The 27,884-nt window shown below is 47.1% G+C and overlaps 1 protein-coding gene across 5 annotated transcripts in view; it reads left to right on the top strand.

The window, feature by feature from the left end:
• Positions 1-27,884, top strand: part of TBC1D16 (TBC1 domain family member 16) — a 40,977-nt gene that overhangs the window by 1,933 nt on the left and 11,160 nt on the right. For 4 of the 5 annotated variants that reach the window (XM_084646516.1, XM_084646517.1, XM_084646519.1 and 1 more), the window contains exons 2-3: positions 11,652-11,891; positions 13,946-14,576. In XM_084646516.1, the coding sequence (XP_084502642.1) occupies positions 11,714-11,891; positions 13,946-14,576 (809 nt within the window). In that variant the 5' untranslated portion in view covers positions 11,652-11,713. Of the gene's footprint in view, positions 1-5,532; positions 5,550-11,651; positions 11,892-13,945; positions 14,577-27,884 lie in introns of those variants that run through there. The other variant, XM_084646518.1, reaches the window with a different exon arrangement.

The following is a 27,884-nucleotide window of genomic DNA, read 5'->3' as shown; positions in this document are numbered from 1 at the left end:
GGATGGGGGGGAGGGGCTGCAGGAGGAGGAGGGGGAGCTGTGTCCTGGATGGGGGGGGAGGGGCTGCAGGAGGAGGAGGGGGAGCTGTGTCCTGGATGGGGGAGGGGCTGCGGGAGGAGGAGGGGGAGCTGTGTCCTGGATGGGGGGGGAGGGGCTGCGGGAGGAGGAGGGGGAGCTGTGTCCTGGATGGGGGGGAGGGGCTGCGGGAGGAGGAGGGGGAGCTGTGTCCTGGATGGGGGGGAGGGGCTGCGGGAGGAGGAGGGGGAGCTGTGTCCTGGATGGGGGGGGAGCTGTGTCCTGGATGGGGGGGGGGAGGGGCTGCAGGAGGAGGAGGGGGAGCTGTGTCCTGGATGGGGGGGAGGGGCTGTAGGAGGAGGAGGGGAGCTGTGTCCTGGATGGGGGGGAGGGGCTGCAGGAGGAGGGGGAGCGGTGTCCTGGATGGGGCTGCAGGAGGAGGGGGAGCGGTGTCCTGGATGGGGGGAGGGGCTGCAGGAGGAGGAGGGGGAGCTGTGTCCTGGATGGGGGGGGAGGGGCTGCAGGAGGAGGAGGGGGAGCTGTGTCCTGGATGGGGGGGGAGGGGCTGCAGGAGGAGGAGGGGGAGCTGTGTCCTGGATGGGGGGAGGGGCTGTAGGAGGAGGAGGGGGAGCTGTGTCCTGGATGGGGGGGAGGGGCTGCAGGAGGAGGAGGGGGAGCTGTGTCCTGGATGGGGGGGGAGGGGCTGCAGGAGGAGGAGGGGGAGCGGTGTCCTGGATGGGGCTGCAGGAGGAGGAGGGGGAGCTGTGTCCTGGATGGGGGGGGAGGGGCTGCAGGAGGAGGAGAGGGAGCTGTGTCCTGGATGGGGGGGGAGGGGCTGCAGGAGGAGGGGGACCTGTGTCCTGGATGGGGGGGAGGTTTGCACGTTGGGGGATACTGATGGTTGCACAAAGGGAATAGTATTTTCTAGGCTGAGGAAGGATCTCACTTGCAACCCTGTATAAACTTGTCTCCTCCATAAGCATGCCTGATCCAGATGCTCTCAGCTTCTGTCTTCTTTTGGCCATTAAGGAGCACAAGGAATGTGTTTAACGGGTGCCTAGGCTCTGGGGCTAATGTTCTAATATATGTGGCTTGGGTTTGTCATGTGGTTGCTGCTTAAATCCCACTGAGATTCTTCTTGTGGTTCTCTTAATCCTGGAGTCTATCTTCCTACCCTACACTTAGTGTGGTCTCTGCCCTGGGGGTTTCTGAACATTTGCTTGTCCTTCTGTCCCATTACCAGGTGCACATTTTATACAGTACTGTACTTAGGATTATTTCCTTGACTGCTTCTCTTTTTGCTATGTATGGATTTTTGAGTGGTTTTTTTAATAGAATAAGCAATTAAGATTGCTAGAAACAATCTTGGGTGCCTACCAGGTACCAAGCAATTTGTAAAATTCCGTTTTTTACAAGCTCAGAAAATGAGCTAATAATTAAAACAGTTCTATTTGAAAACAGAAAAACTTTGGGTTGGAATGAATTTGCGACTCTGTCCCATCTCTGAGTGGTTAAATGGGAGATTCTGTGCTTCCAAATTAGCTGGCAATATGTAACAGGTGCCAGTGCCTGGAAAGCCAATTTTTCTGAGGATACAATTCTGTTAATTAATTGGTAGTTATTTCTGTGTGTATGAATTTCTCACACGCATTCTTTTTAAAACTTGTCTTTATTATGACTACGCTATAATGACATGACAGCATCAAACCTTTCACAGCAATCTGTAAATGTAACATTGTAGCTAACAAACTAGTAGTTTTTTCTGCCCACTTGTTTTTTTTAATGTAGCAATGCCATCAGTGCTGAAGGAGGGTATTATTATTATTTTTGTAATTTGTATGTGATGAATAATGAATGTTTTATAGGCTCCGGAGCCTATAAAACATTAATCTTGTAACTGTAACGTAGTGTCAGCATTTCGAGATCCTTTTAATGTACATTTAGGTCCCTAGGCTCAGAAGCCAGATGTTAAAATGCATATTAATTACATGTTCTCCTACCCCCATTTGTTCTTAGTGGGGATGGGAGGGGACAAGAAGTGAGCACTGTGTTCCACCTGGGACCTTGAATATGTGTCCATTTTTTTCCTGTTCTTTCTCCTTCCCCTCCCCATTCTGTCCCCTACACTTCACATTTGTTGTCCTCCCACTGGCTAGCTGATGCACTCCACTGTGAATTCAGCAACACGATTCTGGAGTCAGCCAGAGGGTCTCAGGATAATTAAGCAAGATGCCTTCCTGTCCTTTGTGCTGCCCTCAAAAGGTGTGAATGTTACTTCTGGGGGCATTCTGCACCAAAAAAATAAAAATTCTGTACACAATATTTTGTTTGTCAAAATAACACTACATAATCATGCCAGTTTCAATTATTTTGATAATTTATTTCAAAATACCTGTCAGCTAGTACGTCTGTAACAATACAGGTTTCAGAGTAACAGCCGTGTTAGTCTGTATTCGCAAAAAGAAAAGGAGTATTTGTGGCACCTTAGAGACTAACCAATTTATTTGAGCATGAGCTTTCGTGAGCTACAGCTCACTTCATCAGATGCATACCGTGGAAACTGCAGAAGACATTATATACACAGAGACCATGAAACAATACCTCCTCCCACCCCACTCTCCTGCTGGTAATAGCTTATCTAAAGTGATCATCAAGTTGGGCCATTCCCAGCACAAATCCAGGTTTTCTCACCCTCCGCCCCCCCCCCCCCCAACTCACTCTCCTGCTGGTAATAGCCCATCCAAAGTGACCACTCTCTTTAAAATGTGTATGATAATCAAGGTGGGGCATTTCCAGCACAAATCCAGGTTTTCTCACGCCCCCACCCCCATACACACACAAACTCACTCTCCTGCTGGTAATAGCTCTAAGGTGCCACAAGTACTCCTTTTCTTTTTGTAACAATACAGACACATGCACAAATTCCTCCAGTAGTAGAGAGTTGAAGAAATCTCTGACAACCCAGTTCCTGTTTCTCTGCCCCTTCCTCCTCCCCCCGTCCAGCCAGGGGGTCAGACACCAGCCCCCCTCCTTCCCAGAGCCCAGGGAGGAAGAGGGAGAAACAGCCGGATGCTGGGTCCCAGGCTTGCATGGCGTTTCCGTCTACTTTCTTGGAGTGTGCTGGGAACTGCAGCTGCCAGGATCCCTCTAGTTCCCTCCCTCCCTGCAGCAGTGTCTTCTGTGTGGGAGCTGGGCTCTGCCAGGTCCAGTGGCCCCTAGTTGCGACCAGCAGCAGTGCAGCCTATTTCTGTGGCGGAAAGGAAATTCTGTGCGCACGTTAATTTCTGCAAAATTCTGCGCTGTGCAGTAGCGCAGAATTCCCCCAGGAGTATATTCTGTTCTGCCTGAGGAGACAGAGCCTGCGCCACTCCTACCTCCTTAGAAACACCCCGAAGCCCTGCCCCTCCATGCTGAACGTACCACCAAGGTGAGCGAGAGGGAATGTGTTGCTTTCTCTCTCAAACATGACTGCCCTCCCTCAGTCAGTGATTTATGTTTCTACCAGCTGCTCCAGGCATCCAAACCGACCTGTCTGTGCTGCCAGGCAGGGGCACATGACTGTTCTCATGGCTTCCCTTTCAGAAGTCATTTTTCTGCAGGGAAGCAAAGAAATTTGTGGGGGACATGAATTCTGTGCACATGCAGTGATGCAGAGTTCCCCCAGGAGTAGAATGTGCTGTCCCTGCATTCTTAGCAGAAGCTGAACTGGGAATAGTTCTTAGACCCTCTCCCATGGCAGTTTCAAGTAGTAACTAACCACTGCCAATCACTGAAATTTTCTTTTAAGTTAACTTGAACAATATTGTTTTCCTCTGAATAGTCACAGTACTTGTGACTTGACTTTATTAATCTTTGTATTACCGTAGTGCTTAGGAGCCCTGGTTGTGGACCAGGTCTCTGTTGTGATAGGCACTGTACAAACACACAACAAAAAATGGTTCCTGCACCAAATAGCTTACAATCTAAGATGAGATAACAGATGGATACAGATGAGGGAGTATGAGACGGTACTGGTCGGCATGATAGGCAGCGATCTCAGCACAGTCAGTTGCTGCAATTTTATCATCAACTAAGATACGAAGACTGTTTTAAGGAATAAATATACAAATTAATATAAGTGCTTTAGTCTAGTATCATGAAAAATCCGTATGGTTTGCAAGCTTCTTGGGGTAGGGACTGTGTGTGGATATACTGCTTGTCATAGTTTTGGCACTCCGTAAACTAACTCCCCTTCCCCTATTCTCCATCTACCTGTGTGTCTTTCCTCAGATTGTGAGCATCTCAGGGCAGGGGCCATGCCTCCTTGAGTGTCAGGGCAAGATCTAGCTGCTAGCACAAACAAATAAGTAGGTTAAAAAATTGTGTAAGAGAGAGCTAACTGTTGTGTTAAACCCACATTGTTTCAAATGTCATTGATGTGAATCAGTGAAGTTTATCCAAGTTGTGGCTTTTGACTAAGCATTTATGCTCTACTTGGGGAAAATTTTCCTTCAGGAAGAAAATGTTTGTAAGGACTAAACCTAGCTCATTCCTACAGTATTATGCTTTATAGTGTCTTTCTTACAGACTGCATTCCCAGGTACTCTCTAGATCTACCTAGAATAGTTATACAATGAAAAAGTAATAGCCAAGGAAGAGAGAAATTAAGAGAGGTAGGCAGGGTGTGGGAGGGGGACAGGGATAAGAGATGACAGTTGAAAGTGGAGAGTTGATGAGATGGCCAGATCCAGAGAGGCAGATGCAGCAGAGGAGAAGGCTCTTGCACCCACTGGGCTGAGATTGTGTGAAGAGAGAAGACTGATGTGAGAGAAGTAAGACTAGAGCAGTCTGTGGAGGGTGACAGTTTTGACCAGTCTCCTGAAAGGAGAGAACAGCCAGTGGAGTTGTGTAAACATCATTCAGTACACGTAGGAGTGTTCTTTGAATACTGGAGTCTGAATTTGGAGAGAGTGGTTTAAAAAAAAAAATGAATTGCAATATCTCTGGCAGGGCAAGATGGAGGCATGGATGAGAATTTCCGCTTGGGTAGAATCAAGTCCACGGTGTACAGAGGGAACACGGAGACTAGTATGTAACCATACAAGGCATTGTGGTCTGAACCTGGGACTAGCAATCAGGAGCTCCTGAGTTTTAATGCTGCTTCTACTACTTCCTTGTGGCCTTGAGTTCATGAGTTAACCTCTCTGTCTCTGTTTCCTCATCTGTAAAATGGGGGTGAAGCTTGCCTCCATCCAAGGGGGATTGTGTAGATTAATGTTTGAGGAATGCTTTGAGCATAAGTGCTGAGTATTTTGTAGGTGTGGAAGAAACATGAAGCCAAGGTTACAGACGGTGGGAGGAAGGAGGACAAGTGGGAGGCCTGAATCAGGGAGGAAAATGTTGTCTCAAGATGCTCATCTTGCTAAGGAAGGCACTTGTGTCTTTGAGATGTTCAGCTGCAGGAAGTTGAGAGGAAGTGGCAAGTCTGTTTGGTCAAGACCGACTGAAGGTGGACAGAAAGGTGGCTTCTGAGTTTCTCTCTTCACTTATCAAAAGTGAGTGAATGCAGATCTGTCAGCCCCTGTGTAAGATCCCTCCCCCACCTCAGTGAAGTAATTTTGGTAGACCTCTTAGCGTTTGGGTCATGTGATTAATTGGTTTTGCCCTGAGCTATTGGGCTGCTCTATACATATTTTAAAGAGAGTGGTCACTTTGGATGGGCTATTACCAGCAGGAGAGTGAGTTTGTGTGTGGGGGGGCGGAGGGTGAGAAAACCTGGATTTGTGCTGGAAATGGCCCAACTTGATGATCACTTTAGATAAGCTATTATCAGCAGGAGAGTGGGGTGGGAGGAGGTATTGTTTCATGGTCTCTGTGTATATAATGTCTTCTGCAGTATCCACAGTATGCATCCGATGAAGTGAGCTGTAGCTCACGAAAGCTCATGCTCAAATAAATTGGTTAGTCTCTAAGGTGCCACAAGTACTCCTTTTCTTTTTGCGAATACAGACTAACACGGCTGTTACTCTGAAATCTATACATACAGTGATTAAGACTGATAATGAGAAGAGTCCATCTGTGTATGCGATCCTCTCCCAAACGGCATTAATGTTTGAGTGCCTGAAGAATGCGCTGCTAGTTGGTTACTCTACTGATGGTGAATTTCTGTAGCTAGGATGAGGTTCCCTTATTGTGTTTCAATATGGGCTGTGAGGAAGATTGTCCTAGTCATTAGTTTAGGGTCAGATTCAGATCTAATGTGATTTTGGGTAACTCCTTTGAAACCAGAGGGCTTAATCCAGGGCTGATTTTGACCTCTGGTGGGTTTGACAAAGATCTTTGATTCCATTCATTCAACATCTCACTGTGTGAACTGTGTAACGTTTGAGAGCCAGCCTGGGGAAAAATATAGCCTTCCCTATTCACTAGGGGAGTAGGATCTTGCTAGCCCTGTCCCTGTCTTCTCTCAGCCTCTCACGTGATAAGAATATGACTTGCAAACAACTACGGTTTGGCTTCTGTCCTCTGGTCTGATGTGTGTAGCATTAGGGGAAGAGCTTTGAAATTGGCTTATTCGTCCAGTGGTCAGAACACACTGCTGGAATTTTTTAGATGTTAATGGTTAGGACAGAAGAGCGGTACTGGAGCAGTTATAAGGATATGGCTGGCAGGCACTTAAAAAAAAAGAAGCCATCAAACATTAACAGCACATTGTACGAGCGCTGCAGAGTTCAGTACATGAAATGACGCCCAGCCTGGGGGCGGAGGGTGTGTGCATGTGTGGAGAGGAGCATGCATTACAAATGGTGATTCAGCTACTGTGCTACTATCGGAAGATTTGGCTCTGATGCAGAAGGAGTAGGGTATTTTAATGTTTGCCATTTGTGCCAAGGTAGGTGAATACTGGAGCCAGGGAGTGAAGAATGGGCTCTGGTGATAGCTTCTCCCTTCTCTTGCAGCTGACTCTCAGACCTGGGATGCTGGGCCTGTCCAAGTAGGGTGCCGAACCTCTTTCCCCCTCGTTCTTCTGGGCTGAGATGCTTTCTCACTTCGGGCGAAGTCTTGGTCACACTGATATCATCTGGAGCTTTGCTCTTGACATCAGTGAGCCCAGGATTTCACTCTGATGCTAATAACAGCTCCTGCCCTTCTCCTTAACTGTGTACTTGGCACGCTGCTGCTGCCAATAGATAGAAATTAAAGATTTTGCGGGGAGGGACCCTAGTTCTCCCCACAATCCAGGACTAGTTCAGATGGTTCTCTACAGTATAGCTTTCCATAGCTTTGGCTAGTCTAATTTTAAATAGCTCAAGCAAGTTGCTAGTAATCTGCTTTTTTCAAACACAGATCTCAAAGCACAAAGGAGGGGTCACTGTTAGGATTATCCACGTTTGACACATGGGGACCCCAAAGGTCAGAGAATGACAGTGACTTGCTGAAGGTTATACACATGGGCTGGGAATACGGTGGTAGTCAGGGTTCCCAGGTTCCCATTTGTGGTGGGACTGGGTCACTCTGCCTGCTCAGTGTTGCCTTTGTCCAACACAAAGTAACACGCCCCTCTCCCTGGGCATTTGAGAGTAGCCCTGGTTGGGATCGCTCCTGTGGAATAAGGTGTTGTGCTGACATAGTATTAAAGTCAAATTCAAGTCAATTGGAAGAGATTGCCTTGATCAGGAAAATGCAAAATTAATTTATAAATAGATTGATAGGTAGATAATCTGATTCAAGTGCGACTCTAGTGCTGGTTTATTCCGTTTATCCACAGGACAGCCTAGTCTCGTTTCCAAACCCTGTTGTTTGGCTCATATTACTTTTAAGTATTGTTTTCTTTGATTAACAATCACCCCTTGGATCCAACAAGATCCATTGCTGCGCACACAACTGCTAAGCAACTTGGCTTTCAAGCTGCAGCCTCCCTGCTCCCGAGTTTGATCTGAATTTGTCTATCTAGACTAAGTTCTGTGATAGGGAGCTTTGTTGCCTTGTGTGTCTGTAAAGCACAGTTGTTGTTGCTGTATGATACTGCGCAAACCCAAAAATACATGCTGAACCCCCTGCCAGGGCCAGGCAGAAACCCTGCACTTCTCTTCTTTATCAGAGAACTGAAAGCTTGTGCAAGTGGAGCCAGCAGAGATTGGTCCAGGAATATCTGCCAAGTTGAGGGTGTGATCTGCCAACCCTCAACAGGATCTTGTTGTTTAAGTTTGTGAAAGGGGAAGGGCCGTTCTAAACAAGGCGGCTGGCTGTCAGAGCTATCTGAGACACTGCTGGCTGCAACTGTGCTTGGCTTCCAGTGAAGAGGACAACAGAAGTAGGCTTCAGGGGGTTAGCAACTGTGTGACTGCTGGCTGCATGATGTTTCTCTGGGGCTCTCTGCTAGCTGGGGAGCCCTGGCATTGGCTAAGAAAGGAACCAATGGCTGCATGAATGGCCCCAGCAGCTGCAGCAAAGGGGTCTGACAATAGTTGCTGAGTGGAGCAAACAAATCTTTTCTGTGTGTACATAATAAAAATTGGCAGGCAGTGAGGGCTTATCAGCTAACTCAGTTCTCCAGCTTCCAGAGGGCAGGGTGGGTGATCTGGTTCCTGTTCGAGTGTTAGCTGCTGCTGCTGCTGCGTTGGAATAATCCCCACAGTCACAAAAAACACAAGCTTAATCTGAAACGTACCCCTTTAAACAAAAAAAAAAAAAAAGGTACAACTCTAATGTTGACTTTCCAGCCCTGGAGATGGAATTCATCTTTGCATCCCCTGGATTGTGCAAGGCAAGGAGCAGTAGTACTGTACTACCCCACCATTGTGGGCAGACCCTCCCAAGGGGAAGAGAGGTCAATCTCCATGGTGCATTCAGTCCTAGGCCTCTTTGCTGAGGCTGCTAACTATTGTGCTGCTTGTTAATTTTGGTGATGGCAGCACCTGTCTGCTGGGAATGAGACTGAGACTCCCCAACGTCATTTGGTGTAGGCCACGGAACAGTCGGTGGATAACGCTTGATCGCTGCCAGCATGGGCTAGAATCGAGCCAGCAACCTGGAAGTGAAATAATCTCTCTCCTTCCCAGTCCCCTGAACCATCCACTCGCTGTATCTGAAACGCAGCACTTCGGCAATGCGTGCCCAGTGCACCAGCCCAGATTTCCTTCGGAGCCAGTGCTTCATGTTCTTGAGCCTTCCACTCCCAGCAGACTCCTGTGTGCAGACAGACCTGGAGCCATAGCCGCAGCCTAGGATCAAAGCAGCTCTTTCTGTTTTAGATCCTTTTCACTTCCCAGGGAGCAACTTTTGATCTTTGGTTGATGCTTTATTCTTTCTGAGCTAGATGGAAGCTAACTAAATGCAGCCGCTGCTGCTTTTCATTGACAGAAGGCCTGCGCCTCTTCTGATGTTCCTGGGGGCCCCCTTGAGAGCTGCAGTGGTGCTAGATGGGACCTGCTGCTCTGCGCGTGGAGAAGTAGCCTCTCTGTGTCGGTTGCCTCCAGTGGGAGTCTTCTCCCTGTATTTCTCAGATGCTTTCACTGACTCATAGCTGCTTCTGCCTTGATCTCATATATTGCTCAAATAGGTTCTGAATCTTTAAGATGGTATTTAAGGTTTTGGTGAGATGACTGATGCAGTTAAAGTCCATTCTCTGTATAGTGTACGCAGCGAGGGGAAGCCTATCCACCCCAAGTCAGGATACAAGCTGTGCAGACTCTTACATTGATGTGATACAGGTTAAGTGTCTCCATTCCGGAGGTGTTGGAGCTTCAGGTCCTGTGATAAACAGGCAGGTAGCTCAGTGTCGCCAATCACCATTGCTGTGAATTCCCTCAGTGTCTTTTGTTGAATTGTTATTTTGTAACTTGTTACAGAGACAGTAGGGGAAATTGCTCCAGACATCCCTCTGCTTTCTCTTCTGGGCTGCGGAGGGACTATTCTTTGTTGATGATTGTTGCAAAAGGCTCTCCCACCTATATAGAGTCTGAGCCTACAGTACTGTGTTCTAAGACAGCCTGGAGAAGAATCAGTACTTGGAGCCCCAGGCTGTGTTGTCTCTTTGTGCCTGACATGTGTTTCTGAAGGTGTGTGCAGCACTAGGATCAGGAGGGAGCCTACAAGGAGGCAAAAAAGTAAAGAACGGCTTGCAAACCGATCACCTTCAGAGCCAAGTGGGCTCAGCACAGAGCAGGGTCGATCCATCTTGGTCAAGTCCCACTGATGAGCACAAACTGTCTTAGCTGAGGTGATGATTCAAGCAGACTCAAGCCAGGAAACTTGCAGTTGAGGCTTATGGCTTTTCCTGTGGAAAAGGCACTGTCCGCCACTCTTCGGAGCCTTGTTTACTGTCTCTTGTGACGAGCTCGTAGAAACTGGAAAACTGTATTTCCGTCCCTGTTTACCCTCCCATTTGAGAAATGCTCGTTTTTCTTTTGCCTCTGTGTTTCCAGTGCAGAGAGCAAGCTGCTCCCTTTTGTTCACTTCTGTCAATAAACCAGCATTGCTGGTGATGCCAGTGTAGCATCCCACTGCTCTGCTGCCTTGTCTACCCAGACTGGGAATTGAACAGCAGTCTCCTGCGTGGCCACTAAAACCCCAGTTTTATCTTGGCAGTTCTCCCAGCTCCTGCTGGCCCAGGTGGGATCTGGACTGGTGTCTCCAGCAGGCATGGTAGGTTAAATCATTGCAGACAGGCCAGCTTCTATGCCTTCTTTTCAGGTCAAGTGCTTTTTAAGGCATTAACAGTGAAGCTGGTGTTCAGAAGGGCTAGGGCTGTTCGGTATGAGGAGCTGTGAACCCTTCAGGCCCCAGTGGTGTTTCTAGTGTACAGAGTGTCTCTGTAAGTGAGGTGGAGGCAGGGTTCTCGCTGACCTGTAACGTGTTTTTCTCTCTGTTCCTGGCTACATCCTCTGCTTGTTCTGCTGGCACGTGAAATGCACTAGCTGATCTCTCCAGGTGCTGCACCTGGGCCCATGGAAATCGCTGGTGTGTGCTGGGTCAGGTTGGTCTGTCCATTAGGGAATAAAGAGGAGTCAACAGAAAGGAACAGCTTTGTCCCAGAGAGAACTTCACGGAGGTAGCTGCTTTCCCCTGTACTTCAGGTGGAACAGAAGCTGGAGCTCTGCCTCGTGGAGAGCGATTTCTGCCTTGCCTTTGTGTTTCGGGTTGTTAGTGGGATTGCTTTGTGCCTGCTCCGCTCCGTGTTCAGCATATCAAGCGCTCTACCTGGCCTAGCTGTTTAATTATGTATGGCCTGAACATCCCATCTGGATTCGGGATCTGGCTTCTCATTAACAGCCCCGCACAAGAACGTATCTCATTTTCAGTACAAAGCTTACTCGGTGGTTACAGGGAGATCATATTCCACAGCTAGCTTAAATTACCTATTGACGGCTGAGACACTCCCCATGTGGCCCAGCGATGGCATTCCATATTCTGTTCCAGAATCCATTTGCCTGCTGTGTGTTGAATGTTTTCTCCCCTCTTCCCATCCCCTAAAAAGACCTGAGATTCATGGATGAGTCGTGGGGATGAGGTAGCAGTTGATGGGAACCTTGCCTCTCTGTGAGGGGTAGCAGTGTTGTCCTCGGTTGGTGGTGGGCCGCAGCAGGAAGTTCTTGCTCCTGTCTTGCAGCTGTCATGTTGCATTTCTCCTCACACTGTTTCTTCCCTCTTGGCAGATCTTTTGTCTGAATTTGGCTCCTGATTGAAGTTGACGGATAATGGAAACATTCCCCTGGCGATGTCTCTGGGGCGACTCCTCCGACGTGCCTCTTCAAAAGCCTCTGACCTCCTGACCTTAAATCCCGGTGGTGGCGGTGGTTCGTCCTCCGTACTGGATGGGGAGATTATCTACTCCAAGAACAATGTATGCGTCCACCCTGCTGAGGTGCTGCCAGGTGTCGGGGAGCATCACCCAGGTGATGCGGTGCTGCACTTGCTGCTCACTCTTCTTTCTGTCTCTGGGAGCGTCTGCGTGTCCATGTCTGCATGGGGTTGGCATGCATCTGAGTCTGAGCACTTCAGGGGTGTTATCGTGGGGTGTGGGAGGTTAGAGCTTCTGCCACCCAATACAGGCAGCATTCCAGAGGGACTGAGGAAAGGCATCCGCTGAGCTGAGCCGCAACTTCTTCTCATCAATGTATCTGTTGTTGTCCAAGGAGCCCTTTGGTGGTTTGAGCAGGGGATGGAGCAGTGGGATTCCTGGCTCTGCCACTGCCTCCCTGTGTGACAATGCACTGATCACGTCACCTCTCGGGGCTTCAGTGTCCCCAGCTATAAACAAGGGCAAATGGTACTTGCCTTGGTTACCGGGGAAGTTGGGTAATGAGCGTTATCGTTAATGTCTGTAAAGTGCTTTGAGATCTCTAGAGAGGGTCAGAGTTGTCATTTAATGTGTAACACTTGGTCCATCCCTCCCTCAGCTGCACTCCGGGATGTCAAGTGCCATCACACCACCCTGATGGAACAAGCAGCCACTGCAGGCATCCGAGGACAAGGAAAACCCTGATATTGGCTTCACTGGAGTCGATACAGGGCTTTTCTTCAAGACAAATGCTGCTTTCTCCCCATTCTTGTCTGCTAGTGGGACCCTGTGTATCCTTGTAAATGGATACCCGCTACTGGCTTAATATTGCAAAATAATTATTTTGCAAATATTGGTTTGCATTAGACTAGTGTGTGTGTGTGATTATTTTGGGTTGGCTTTCCAGGAACCTTCTAGACCAAATACTCAGGAGTAACCAGGGTTTAGTGCCCACGTAGAATGGGGATAAATAAACAAAGATGCAAATCTGACATAAAAGTCTGTAATTCAAAATTCACTCTTGATTAGTTGCATAACTCGTCCAATCAGGGGACTGAAATGATGGCATGTGATTTCTGTAGCTACCCAGCCCAGTAGGTATTTGGCAGATGAAATTCAATGTTGATAAATGCAAAGTAATGCATATTGGAAAACATAATCACAACTATACAGACAAAATGATGGGGTCTAAATTAGCTGTTACCACTCAAGAAAGAGATCTTGGAGTCATTGTGGATAATTCTCTGAAAACATCCACTCAGTGTTTTTGCAGCGACAGTTTAAAAAGCAAACAGAATGTTAGGGATCATTAAGAAAGGGATAGATAATAAGACAGAAAATATCTTATTGCCTCTATATAAATCCATAGTACGTCCACATCTTGAATACTATGTGCAGATATGGTCGCCCCATCTCAAAAAGGATATTCTGGAATTGGAAAAGGTTCAGAAAAGGGCAACAAAAATGATGAGGGGTATGGAACAGTTTCCGCACGAGGCGAGAGTAATGAGACTGAGACTGTTCAGCTAGGAAAACAGACAGCTAAGGGGGTTATGATTGAGGTCTATACAGTCATGACTGGTGTGGAGAAAGTAAATAAGGAAGTGTTATTTACTCCTTCTCATAGCACAAGAACTAGGGGTCACCCAATGAAATTAATAGGCAGCAGGTTTAAAACAAACAAAAGGAAGTATTTTTTTCACACAGTGCAGTCAGCCTCTGGAACTCTTTGCCAGAGGGTGTTGCAAAGGCCAAGACTATAACAGGCTTCAAAAAAGAACTAGATAAGCTCATGGAGGATAGGTCCATCAAGTGACAGGGGATGGATCACTTGGTGATTGCCTGTTCTGTTCATTCCCTCTGGGGCACCTGGCATTGGCCACTGTCTGAAGACAGGATACTGGCCTAGATGGACCTTTGATCTGACCCAGTATACCCGTTCTTATCTACTTATTCATAAACCATATGCAGATTCAAAGGGATTATTTGCAAATAATGAATATTTGAGAATTTCACAGTCTGTTTGTGGAGGAGAAAATCTGCCAAATGACTGGATTCCTTTAGCCCAGCTGTATTGGCAATGGAGGGGGGCAGGGGCTAAATATGGCTGATAAATGTCCTGAGAATACAGTTTAAGTCCTAACTTGTTGGTCCTGTGCTCTCTTGAAGGCTATTTATGCTTGTACATGGAGAAAGATGAGCTACTTGGTACTACGCTTATCCTTGCCTGGGTCCCAAACTCTCGTATTCAGAGGCAGGATGAAGAAGCCCTGCGCTATATGACCCCTGAGAGCTCCCCGGTCCGTAAAGCTCCCCGCAAGCGTGGCCGCCACACTCAGGGGTTTGGCACCGTCCAGCAGGCTTCCCCAACTGATCAGAAACGAGCAGTAATCCCGAAAGACGACGAGATCTTGGCTGTATCTCAGCTTGTCAGAGATGTGGCTCTCCTTGGCTCCCCTTCTGAAGAAGGGGAGAAGCTGTCTCAGTGTTGCCTGGCAACTGACGGTACCCACAATTCCACACAGCCTGCCCACAGTGACTCAGGAATCTTATCGACAATCAGCTCTCAGGAGGAGCAGAACAGATCGGAGTTGTCAGTGGAGGGGACAGAGGAAGGGCTGGAGTGCAGGCTAGAGCAGGGGGAGGACGAGGGCTCCTTGGAGCTGTCTGCTGATGATGTGAGCAGGGATAGTACTTTTGACTCTGATTCTGATGCCTTCTCCTCCCCGTTCTGCCTCTCTCCCATCAGTGAAGCCCTTGGGGAAGGCAGCAGCTCTGTGTTTCTGGATAATGAAAGCAGGTGAGTTTGTCACATTTTTACAGCTTCCTGGTGGGTGGGGTGGGGTGGAGTGGAGGTGAAAGGAGGCTGAAGGCTTAAGAACATAAGGAAGCGAATGTACTTAAAAGCTGCACTGAGCTCAGTTTAGTTGCTCTTTCATTGGGTTTGCTTTAATTCCCCTTCTCATTGTTTCATTCCCTTGCTTGAAATCTAATTTGAAAAGCCTTTGGGAAAATTCCCTGAGTTAGCTATTCACCGTTCTGCTGACTGGAACCCTTCAGACTCTTCCACCCTTCTGTGCCCATAAACTCATGCTGACGCTGAGTCCCCTGGAACGTGAACCTGCTTGTCTGTCGTGGGCACTTTTAGCATGTGTCTCACTATGGTAAGAGGTTGTCACGGCAAATTTTTTGGTGGCCTCAGAGTGCGGCCACCAACTCTCACTGGTGGCTGCACTGATGCTTTCCTAAAATACTTCATTAACTTTAGGCAAAACAATGAACTATACGCAAACTCAGGTCCAAATCATTGTAGTGTCTGTTTATAGGGTTTTTTGGCAGCCTCAGGAACAGAAATAATGCTGCCCCGTCCTTCAGCCCCGCCGTCCAGGGCTTCGCAGGTCCTGGGGCTTGCTGTCAAAAGTGATATTTGTATCTTTGTTAATATCACAGCACACTGAGTAGCTTACCTGGGAGGCTATGAAAAATGTTGTTAACCAACATACAAGTATCGCTTTTCACAGATGGCTAGAAGTCTGCTGTGAAAAGTGATAATGGCATGTTTGTTAATATCACTTTTCGCAACAAGCCCCAGGACCCATTAAGCCCTGGATGGGGGGACAAAGGGGGAGGCAACGGGGGCCCGGGCCATGGTGGGATGGATGCGGGACCGGGGGAGGCAACGGGGGCCCGGGCCATGGTGGGATGGATGCGGGACCGGGGGAGGCAACGGGGGCCTGGGTGATGGGGGTGGGTGATGAGTCCAGCTGTTGCATGGCCACAGTCGGGGCCTAGTGTCTGCTGCCATGCGGCCAGGACTGCGCTCAGTGCCCGTGGCCAGAACCTGGAGCTGGGGACAGGAACTGCATGACTGGAGCCAGGGATCAGAGCCTGCTGCAATGCAGCTGGAGAGAAGGGTCAGTGCCCAGGGCTGGTGCCTGCCACCGCATGGCCAGAGTCCGGACCTGGGTACCAGAGCCCAAGAGTGCATGGCTGGAGCCAGGAGTCAGCACCTGCCACTGTGTGGCTGGAGACAGCGCTCACTGCTGTGTGGCTAGGGTGAGGGGTCAGCACCCCAGGCCAGTTCCCACCACTGAGTGGCCGGAGCCCAGGACCAGACCTGCAGGGGATCAGCACCAGGGGCTAGAGTCACATGGCTGGAGCCTGGGGCCAGCGCCTGGAACTGGAGGCCAGAGGCCTACTGAAGCCCGCAGCACCTGCGGCCAGAGCCAGGGGTTGGCGCCCAAAGCTCCGTGTTTGGAGCCCACTGCCATGTGGCTGAGACTGGAGGTCAGCGCCCATGGCCAGCACCTGCCACTGCGCGGCTGGAGCCTGGAGTTGGAACCAGGGGCCAGAGGCTGAAGCCTTGCAGCCGGAGGCCAGGGTCACGTGGCCAGAGCCGGGGGCGGGGGTTGTCAGTACCCGCTGCCCTGTGGTTGGAACGGGCAAGTTCCTGAAGCCCCGCTGCTGGAGCCTGCCACCTAAAGTCCCTCCCCCAACATGGGTCAAGAACTCGCCTTGCTCCTGCAGCGTTGTGCCCCACCTCTCTCCAGAGGTAGTGCATCCAGGAGCAACAAGGAGGGAGGGGGAGGGTCTGATGTCCTTCCCCCACCCCATCACCACCCAGGAGGCTGTCCTGGGTGGACGAAAAGCCCCTGGTGGCCGCATGCAGTCATGAAACCAGTCATGGTGGCTGCATTTGAGAAATTTTGATCTAGATGGGATCCAATCCTCCTCGGGGGTGCCTGCAGTCGGCTCTGTTTGGGGATGAGAACAACACCTTGGCAATGAGTTAATGACCTGGATGCACCTGCATCCTTCCTGCACATTGCACTAGCACTGGACAATATTTCATATCTGTCTGGCCTGTATTCTCTGGAGTTGCTCCCATCCTTCACCAGTGGTGGGGCTGTATGTGCCGCAGTCCCTAGGCACCACTAGGCTAATGTAAGGATACTGCTGTGATTTAAAACTGCCCTGGAAACTGGATTCAAGTCATCCTTTGTGTCTCAAAAATGCCCAGAATTTATGAAACCTTGTAGGTTGGACAGATTTTGCCACTTTCCTTTATGGGATGATCTGAAACCCTGAAAACAGCCAGGGCTTATAAAGGAAGTGCCACATCAATTGTAAGTCGAGCTGCACTCTCCGAGCCACTGCATAAAGGTCCAGTGCTCTGAGCAGTTGGTCTGTACCGTAAGTAACTGCAGGTCTCCAAGGTTGTCCGGGATGGAGCTGTAGAGGAGATCAATGGAATGTGATTAAATAAAAGCTCCAGAATAGTGCAGCAGCCTACAGCTGTCTGGCATGTGTGTGATCCATCCTGCTGGTGAGGGCACCTTCATGTGGCCACAGGGTTGTACTGCATGTAGGCACATAACATGCCCAGAGCAGATTTAGCATGGTTCTTCAGGTCACGTGGAAGAACAATGTTAGTCTGAAAACTTGTGCATCTTAACATGGTATCCTACACTGGCCCTTGCCCCTTTTGACAGTCAGCACATTGTTGGATTTCTTATGCTACATATGGTATTTGGGATTAAAGGGAGGCTGGTAAACAGATTTTGAAAAACACTTCCCTATTAATAACACACACAACACTTTGGATTATTAAATATCGCCATTTTTAATAATCTAACTTCATTCTGTATGTTTACTCCACGTCCTTCCCTCAGCTTGAATGATGAAAATAGATTAGTTGGCTGCACTTGTTATCAGGAGGTTTCTAGTTATTTTCATGTTCAAGTTCTCTCACACTAGCACAGTGCTGCAATGTGTAGGATTTTACATGCTTTATTGCATTTTCTTCCACAGAGGGTGGTGATGCTTTAAAGTTCTGTAGTCTTGATGGTTTTTAGAAAATGGAAACACCTCAGTTAGTCTTAGACTTTAAACAAAGCCTACAGCTGTCAGCTGGAGCCATCTAGGAACGGGCTCTGCTCCTTTGAAAGAAGTAACGCTACTAAGAGGACATTCCAGTTTCTTTTTTAGAAAGCGGTTTTCTGTCAGGACAATATCTAAATAAACCCTTGGGGAATTTGCATTTATTTTCAATGCTTGTAGTCACTGGGTGATGACATGTCTGCTCCTGACTGTTGCAAAGAAACTTCATGTTGTAAGGTGCCCAGGCCAAATCTTGGGTTGAATTTGGCCTAAAATTTAGGCCTCTTAAAAGCCGGTTATCACAAAACCTAAGTGCAATGAAAATACATCCATTAATACTTCTTAGTTTCAGTGGAAAGTTTTAAAAACAAAAAATATTTCTCCAATTTTATCTGTTTAATGTATATGCTCTTCTGTAACACTTATCACTATAGTATGTCTTCCAAAACTATTGATTTAATCCCACAGATTGAGGTGGGAATGAATGATCCCCGTTTTACAGATGGGGACAGAAGTACAGTGAGATTGTGTTGCACTCAAACTCTGAGCCCACATCTCAGAAACCCCAATCCAGTGCCTTAGCCACAAGACTGTATTTTCTAAACAGAGCAGCATTTTGCTAGGGCTCTAGCCCACGAACAGTTAAAATTTCACATCCCAACTGAAATTTAAAAAATGAACAATGAAAAGTCAGTTTTAAAATTCGTTCAGCATTAGTAATCTGAGGCAGAGATAGTGATAAGGAAGGAACACGATTTATTTTAACTTTGTTTTACCTCTGAATTGCTACAGCATTTCCTTACAGGCGTGTCAGTTAATCTAGCTCGCGTGAGCCATCTGGTGGCTAATCCAAAGTACTTCTGCCGTTGGTTCAAAAAAGCAGTGGCGACCTTTTGAAGACACTTTTGAAACAGGCATGTTTCCTTATCTGGCACTGATTTAAGAAACCTTTGGTGCAAGTGGCACTGGCAGGTGACTTGCAGCAGATCAATAAAACATGGATATTTCATTGTTTGGGGTTGACAGGCTTCTGTCTAATCGATGAGTTTGTATGGCACCTTGCTTCTCACCATGGCACTGTCTTACAGGGCATTGTAAAGCACGCTCCCTGAAAACTGCTAACTAACTGAAATTTTCCATGGGAAACTTTTCTAAAATCTTGTTAGGCAGCATTCTCCTGTGTGCTTCCTGCATTCACTCCCTGTTTTTATTCCTAGAGTCACATGCATGAAAATGGGCTCCTTGTTTCTGAATTTCCTCTGCTTGCTGTTCCCTATCTGAGTCAGAATGAGAGCGCAGATAAAATTTCCGTTGCTGGCAGACTCATTCTTTTCTGAAGAGGAATAAATGTCTCCCCTTATTTTTTTTTTCTTCCCTTGGTTTTGGGTTGTTTTCATAAAGATTCTGTGCCTTCCCTGAGATCACTTCACAAAGCCAAAGGGATACATTTAACAGGTTCTGTCCAATCACAGTCCCCCCCACAGCAGCCAGTGACTGAGAGGAATGTGATATTGTTTAGGTGAGGTGTTAGGAATAAGCAGCAGGTGCCCCCAAACTCCTTAGAACTCCTATGAACTAGGAGAAACACTTGTTCATCCAGAAGTGATCAGCTTGATGCCAGAATTATTGGGTAAAAGTCTGCGGCCTGTGCAGGAATTACTGGGTGAGGTTCTCTGGCCTGTGTTGTACAGGGAATTGGACTGGGAGGTCACAGTGATCCATTTGGGCCTTAAAATCTATGAAAACCAGAAAGGGTGGGAGTGGGGAAGTCTCAGTATATATAACATGCACAGACTGTTCCAGGTGCTGGATGCATTCTGTGCAAGTATAGCTTCAGTAGGTTTCATTGAAATGAAGATTTAACAGAAGAGACGGAATCTCCAAGTTATTGCAGAGGCTGGGCAGAACACGTTTCACATAAGGAATACGGTGCATCTTTCAAATGCAGCAACCTTAAAGCATGCAGCCTGGAGCATCCCTGTGATAACACACAGCCTCATGCTAAGGAAGACCCTACAGTAACGTGCTGGTGTGTGCAGAATGGGGGGGAGGGAGGGAAAGGAATAGGTTAGAGGCATTTTAGCTTCAGTGTGAACCCTTAAACAGCAAACTAATTTTTTTAAATGATTGTAAATTAGGAAAAGTGCCCAGTGTTAAATAAACTGTTTGCTTATCAGTTTGCAGCGCTGTCAGGAATCCCATGTAGTGGTTGATGCTTTCACCTGAGTTGCAAAATTCCGAAGGCTAATAGTGAAGGGGAGAGTGGGATCATTTCTGTACACGTTCTCAGCTCCCTTTTGGTGGAGCCTGGCACCTGCTCCTGTGTGGGGTGCTCTTGTGAATTTGGGGAGCTGCTTTCTGCTCAGACTGCCAGTGCTCTCCATAGTCACATGCCTACAGGGAGATGTTCAGTTCATGAGCTGCCAAAAATAATGGTAGCTCTTTAAGGGATTTCATTTGGTGGTGGCAGAATTGGACATAATTGTTTTTAACTAGTTCTCTTCTTCCTTTTTTCCCCTGTTCCTCATCTCCTGCCACTCCACCGTTATTCTTGGGTTAGATGTCAGGGAATGTTGTCTCATATTTCAAAGGGAACTGAGTCAGATTCTGATCTGAGCTCTGCCCCGACTTATTGTGTGGCCATGGACAAGTTACTTAGCCTCCATTTCCCTGGCAATAAAGATGGGTTTATTGTACCTCCCTTCATCCTGGGGGGTGAGTAGCATTTGACTCTTCTATACAATATCTTTTAGCCAAAGTTCTCAATGTTGCTTTAACTGACGGTTAGGCCAGATCTGGACTGTTGAGTTGTTACAGGATTTTGTGCTGTGTATTATAACTAGGATTTTCTGTGCCTTGCCACAATAACTCCCAGTTAACGGCAGTTTCCCCTTGTAATGGATGGCAGCATTACTAGAAAATGTGATGAGCTGCAGTCACTGGAGTTTGCAAAGGAACTTGAAACTGCTTCTGGGGACAGTTGTTGGCCTCAGTTCTCCCACTGACTTCAAGATGGAGTGGACATATCATGGAATTGTCTCCAGTGGATAACACAGGTGGAATTAAAGGCAACATTTAGCTGTGCTGTTAGAACTCAGTTACCAATTCTGCTGATGCATGAGCCAGAATATACTCCAGCTCACACTTCCCTAGCTGTGTTTGCTGTGCAGGGCTGGCAAAAATATCTAGTATTATATGTTAGCCACTGAAAGCAGTGGATCTGACTCTGATACACACACCTCAGAGTACATCTGTAAGAAGCTGCCATTTTTACACAGCCACTTTTCATAGTAGAACTGTGCTGTAGCTTAGTTCTTGGTGGTCCTAAACAGACATCATTTCAGAGAGGAAACAAAACTCTTCTCTCAGACAGTCTCGGGGGAACACACAACACAAGGAAAAGGCTCCTCTGGAGTCCTGCTTGATGCAATTTTTACAGATTTGTTGCACATCCTGTTGTTAACCCTCAGTACGTTATTGGTGAGCAGGGGGAGCTGTCGAGTGACCGAGGACAGCTGCTGGAGCTAGTGGTAACAGAGTGCACAGTGTTGCATCATGTTGTTTTGGCAGCTCACCTGAGAGGCTTGTTGCTGTTCAGGCCTCTGCAGAATAAAGCAAAGGCAAAAATTACAGGACAAATGAGCTGAAATGAATGAGAATTGGCAGAGTCTCTGAAGTCTGCAGGGGGCTGGGATTCATCTTCCTGGATGAGAGCCCCAGCATCACTGCTACAGCAGAAGTGATTAAATTCTTTCTTACAATTGTGGGAACTGATCTCTATATTCAAACCCTCCTGCAACCTATTGCAGCATCTTGTGTCATGCCGTCTTCCTTTCTAATGATGTAAGCCGTGGGGATGAGCCTGTGGGGAAGGGCCGTTGGCTCCCAAGCTTCCCTTGCTTTGGGCTCTTCTCATTCCCCAGCATGTCACCCTGGAACTTACTGTAGTTTACAAGTAAAACCTCCGTCTGAAGACAAGTAGCTCCGTCCCCACTCAGAACCTCTGCAGAAATATCCAGAAGCTCTTGCTCCACTGACATTACAGCCTTTTTGTTTTTCCTTCCCTTTGATCTGGGGGCATCAGGGTTGTGGCCTAGGCGTAAGGAACAGCTTGGAGAGGTGTCGAACAGAGTCAAGTGCTTGGAAGAGTTTGTCTAATAATAATACCAGCTCTTACAGCGCATTTCCTCCGTAGATCTCAGAACCCTTTTAAAAGGTCAATCTCATTATCCCTGTTTTACAGATGGGGAAACTGAGGCACGAGGTTGCAACGTGACTTGCGTCCAGTCACCCAGAAGGTGAACAGCAGAGCTGGAAGTATAACCCAGGTCTCCCAAGTCCCAGTCCAGTGTTCTAGCCACTAGGTCACACTGCCTGAAGCCATTAGTGTGCTTTGTAGTCAGGTGGTGGTGCTCCAGGCAAAGAAGGTGGGACAAAACCAAGAGAGTGAAAGGCTAGAACGCTCCATCTTGCCCTGTATAAATATTTAAACAGCAGGAGGATTAATTTGGGCAGGCCTTTCTTCACTTGGATTTGCTGCTGGATTTCTATGGAAGAGAATAGATTGACAACTTCTAACTGAGCATCATTGAGAGAGGGGGAGGGACTCTTAGCTTGGGACTTTAGTTAGGGAATATGCAGCAAGAGCAGATGAGCTCCTAAGAAATACAGGTCCTCTGCAAATGCCGAACGCCTTAATAAAGCATCGGGGCAAGAACAGAATCCTGAGGAGATGCCAGCGGACTGCCTGGCATGCCTTCCAAAGCTTTTCCGGAGATGTCAGCAGCTCTTTTTAAAATAGCTCTAACTCTTGCTTTTAAAATTAACTTTGTCTCTTTACAATTAACGCACTTGCTTTGAAAGAGCAGATTGTGCGGTGACCAGGTTTTCAGCCCCTGTTGTGTTTTCCCCCTGCCATCTTTGTCCCAGATGCTCTGCTGAGAGGCAGTTCCCAAGGAGACACTTGACTCGCCAAGGGCATCTCTGGAAACCAACCAGACTCTGCCCCAACCCTTGGCTCTAACGTTCCTTTGGCCTTGGCGATTAGCCCTGATGGGTGGAGGGAATTCAAAGGGTCCATCGCCAGTCCCAGAGAGTTGAATGCACATTGCGTGTTGGCGAGCATGCTGGCGAGTTCTCTGTGGTGCAGGGGGGGGCATGTCATTCTGTTGCCCTGCACTATAATGCCTGCCTGCCCAGAGTTTGGCAGCAAGTCCCAGCCTGTCCCTAAAATAATGAAAACTAGCACTTCATTTTTAATGGCCCTTTTAAAAAACAAATACTGCCCCTGTAGGCTAGCTGTAGAAGTCAGCAAGCAGAGGTCTTTGTGTGACCAGCAGATGGCAGACTTTTCCCAGCACAGCAATGGGCAGCCAAAGCAAGGTGAGCTGGCTTCTGCCTGAGATGTGCCCCAGAGGATGAGGATCTGCTTAGCTCCTCCCACGCCTGCTTCTCTCATACATGGAAACGTAACCAATATGATCACTTGAGAGGCAAGAAAATGATGTGTGCCACTAGAGTGTGGCCAAGCAGGCGCCTGTCAAAATTAGGCTCCAAGTTTTAGCTACCTTCCAGCATGGCCCGTCTGCTGCTTACCTTTGTTCTCAGCAGCTGGAGGAACATCAGAGTTGTCCAGCATGTCTCACTCTCTGTGTAACCATTACTGCTGCTCACATCCACCTTCAAACTAATGCAGAGAGATGGCCCTGCCTCTCCATCAGGAACATCACCTGCACACGCCATATTGTGGTGGAGCAAAGAAAACCTTGCATAAAGTGCCTAGTCTTGGGGGACGTGGCCTCTGACCTTTCCCCTTCCGAGAAACCAGGACTGAGAGATCTGGAGCGTCTGGCTGCCTTCAGATCAAGGACAAGGGAAAAACATTTGCTTCCTTTCTCTCCCGTAAGGCACAGTGGGAGGACACACATGACACATCTAAAGGTCTTGACTTTTAGAAGTGTTAAATATGCAGTTAGGTACCATGGTGCATTTTGAATGAGTACAGTGTACTGATCTTAAAGTGCAGTTCTTACCCCTCGCGTCTGATGTGCGGCACCTGCTGCTATTCCGGTCCTGAGTAGAAATGGCCACCTTGGCTTCACTGTGTTATGAACAAATGACCAAATTATTCACTTCCATCGTACAACTGAAATGTTGAGTCCCAGTATTTGTGTTCTAAAGCCCCATGTATCTGAGTGACAGGTGCCTTTCCCACATGTTTGGCATATCCTAGGAAGTGAGAACCACTTAAGGAGCTTTGCTTTTCCTGCTTTGCCTTCTGGCAAAATAACCTTTCCCCGGGGGCAAAAGAGATGGTGGTTTCCTGTAAACATCTGACCAGTCTCAGGGAGATGTGCAGGTCTTCTGGACTCCAAGCCATTCACTCTCTGGGTGCTTTCTTCAACAAACAGCTAGTCTGGAGGAGTCATAGGTGGTATCTCACTTTAGCTAATAGAAAAGGAGGACTTGTGGCACCTTGGAGACTAACAAATTTATTTGAGCATAAGCTTCCGTGAGCTACAGCTCACTTCATCGGATGCAGCTAATGAAACTTCGGGCTTGTCTACATACAGCTTTTGTGCTGCTATAACTATACTGGCTTAGAAACACATTCCCATAATGAGAATAAGTTATAAGCACTTGCTATAACTTCATCCACACTAGGGAACTGCACCACTTCAGCTGTATCTGTTTCTAAAACGATATAGCAGTACAAAAACAGTGTGTAGACTACCCCTTGATGAAGCAGATCCAAGCTTGACAGCAAAAGGAGCAAAATTGTATCCCCTTGAGGGATCCAATGGGGCCATGCTCACAGTTGCCCATAGGAGGGGAAACCATGTGGTGCCATTGGATCCCACAAGGGTGCGTTTTGAGAAGCCAAGCCTGCTAAGTGGGATTAGAGGACAGCACAGCTGTACCAGCTTGTTGTTAGAGGCCTTACAATAAAATGAGTTTTTCCAGGTAATTGGTGATATTATGATTGTTTGTTAGTTGTGTTATGGTAACACCCAGAGATCCTAATCCAGACTGGAGATAAACTGGTCTTGCAGATACTCTGTCTTCTGAGGGAGGATTGCTTTACCTCAGTCAGAACAACAAGGGTCCTTTCTAAACGTACAGCTGCAATGGTATGCAAAGAAATCTACCTAGCTATCACCTTGGCTCAGTCCTTGTAATAATAACAATATTAAGCACTTACAATAGCCCTCCCAAAACAACCTTTTAGTCAGCTGTCCTCTTTCCCCTCTCTCTTCTGCCACCTCAGAGAAACTTTTCCCCCTGGGAAGTCTCCATCACTGTTTTGTGATGGCAGTAAGATTCTCTCCGGGTGATGCTGGCTGTGCTAACTTTGAGTCAGCAGCATCACCAGAGCCTGGAGAGTTGGTCTGTCAGTAGAAAGTCCTTCTGAATTCCCATTTCATTGCTTGGAGCCAAGAATATAAGAACAAAGATAATCTTCAGAGCTTTCAAGGGACTGGGGTTTTGAAGTCTTGTTTGTAATTAGCATAATTAGTTGACAATTTTATTTTAACCTGGATGGAACTGCGAAAAAAAACAACGCCAGAATAATCCATTGATTTAAAAAAAAAAAACAAAAAAACACATTGCTAAGAACACTCCCCTTTCCCAGGCTGCAGTAGGCTGAAAGGTAAATATTCTTCTTTGGGCTTTGCTGAGAAATCACCTTTTCCATCTCAGGAACTTTAAGTGTTACATTTTGATTAAATTATTAATGAGTTAAAGTCCTGGCCTGAGGTGCTCCTTCTCTGTATGAAATGTTGTCAAAATCTGTCATTCAGCTTTTGAAATGCTTTCCTTGAAAACAAAGGTAAAGTTTGCATCACTGAATGGCATAAATGATTTGTTATGTTTGGTTTTTCACGTACTGTGTGTTTTTATTCCTAAGCATCAAACTGTTAGCCCTGCCGCTATTACCCACTACGGAGAAAGTCTTTGCTTTGGTTTTACCTAAGCAGACGTCACCTGTTTATCAGTCTGATCTTTGGAAAAGATTACCTGTGTTTAAGAGTGTGTATGTGTATATTAAATTCTGCAATTTGATTGGATCCACTACAAACTCCTGATGGTTTTTCCTTCCTATTTAAATTCAAAACCATTAACTCAAGAATTGTCAATTTTTGTTTTCCTTCCTTTTATTGTATAGTAGCTAGGAGCCCTCTTGAAGATATCCCTGGCTGGTCTCATAATGCCCTTATTGCCAGCCAAAACCACTCCTTCCCTCCAGGTCACTACTGTTTCATCATGGTAGGAATTAGTAGGCAACAAAGTCTCCAGTGTAGTTAGCCCTCTTGCTCAACTATTTATATTGAGCTTGGGCAGGAAAGGAGCACCCCTGTACTGTGTGGAGGGAGCTGCTTTCTCAGCCTTGCAGATTTGCTTTTACATAAAAAGATTCTGGGTGATGACGCACTGGCTGCAGTGTGTGTTCTTCCGAGCTCTGGGCATTCTGTGTGTTCAGAGAGGAAAAGCTACTGGAGAGAAATGGGCAGTTAGACCAAACCAAATTGTTTGATCTTTGCTCCTCCAGAACAAACATATTGTGCTGATCGAAAGGCAGAGTGGCACAGTCAGGTTTCCTTTATTCCTTCTTGGTGCACTGTACTGACACGCTTTGTCATGCTTGTGTTCATGGCATTCAGCGCTAAGGCAAAAGCCCATCCATGATCTTACTGCTAGGCTTTGTCTATACTACACGGCCATGTCGCTAAAAGTCGGGCAATGTAGCTGCTGTTTGTCAGCACTTTTGCCAACAAAATACTTCCACCCCCAGTGAGCAGCGTTTCTGTTGTCGACAGGAGAGCGCTCCTGCAGACAACGCACTGTTCACACTGACACTTGCCACGAAAAAAGTTTTGTCTTTCGGGGGGCGTAAGCACCTCTGAATGACAAAAGTTTTGTTGCTCAGTTGCCAGTGTAGACATAGCCTTAGTGTCTCGTGGGCAGAGGAAAGGGAAGCGAGACTGTAAAAGCTGCTGCCTTCTCCTGTGCTCTGTGCAGATGAAGCGATCGCCACTTACACAAGTGCTAGTTGCAAGGCATCATTCTCTGTTTCTCTCCCTGTTTAGTGAGGAGCCGATGCCAGTGCAGTCAAAATACAAACAGCTCATGCTCTGACCGTGTTTAATAATAACACAGCTTTTAAAAGTATTGTTTCAACGGGTAAAATTGAGTTTCAGTGGGTAAAATTATTTTTCTTAATTTATTTTCCCTTTACGCTGAGCTAAGCAAAGCCTGTTTGTCAGTAGTATGGTGCTCCAACTTGGTCTGCGACGACCTCTGCAGCTGTGATTGGCAGTCTCGCTGGTCAGGAAAGAACTTACGCTTGTAAGCTAGGACTGAGCAGAACAAATGCCATAGGACAGCTTCAGCTCCCTCGAGAACAAAGGCTAAAAAGGTGAAAGAAGTGCAATTACAGGAGGTTTCCAGCACAGAACGTTAATTAGCTACTAAATAGCATTTAGCGCAGTTCACTGTGGGGAAATTTATGTTTTGAAAGCAAACAGATCAATGGAAAGCTCATGGAACAAGGTTTCAGAAAATCCACGTTGGCACTTGAGCACTTTGCTGTGACATCTTATGAAATCTCTCTACCAAAGACAATGTGGATTTACCTAGTAAGTGAGAGACTGACAGTCTGCTGTGTCCCCACTTGCTCACATGTTTGTCCTTGTGTGTCTATGTATGTTTATTTTGACATAAACTTAAGAAATCACAGTAAAGAAAGTAATTATTTATTTTAACCATTTGCAGAGATCAGTGTGAACTGAATCTGCATAAGCGTGTTAAGATTATACAAAGCTTTTTGCATCTGTTCCAGATCTTATGAGCCTAAGGGTGACCTTAGTGCAGGTTTTAACCTAGTTACTACTCCCTGCCAGCCGAGTCTGAATGAATTTTAAAATATTGTGGAAACACCATCTTGTGGCTCTGTTTCAGTGAGAGAGTTTTGTGACAGCTGTTTTAGCGTTTCCAGAACAGTGTGCCCATCAGAGTTCTGGAGTCCTTCCTCTGACCACTGTTCCCAACAAGCAAAAGTATGAAGTCAGGTCTGTTTCATTTCTGATGACTAATCTGTCCCCACTGCATGCCGAATGGGCGCCTACGTTGTTAGAGAAGCGGATTAGAAAACGTTGCATAAAGTGGCATGGCAGGGGGTTGGCTTTATACCTGCCACTTGCCTTGGTTTGCACACCATGATTTCACA

This window comes from Lepidochelys olivacea, assembly GCF_965140295.1.
Source record: "Lepidochelys olivacea isolate rLepOli2 genome assembly, chromosome: 14".
Classification (NCBI taxonomy): Eukaryota; Metazoa; Chordata; order Testudines; family Cheloniidae; genus Lepidochelys; species Lepidochelys olivacea.
This window is presented reverse-complemented; position numbering and strand designations above follow the sequence as displayed.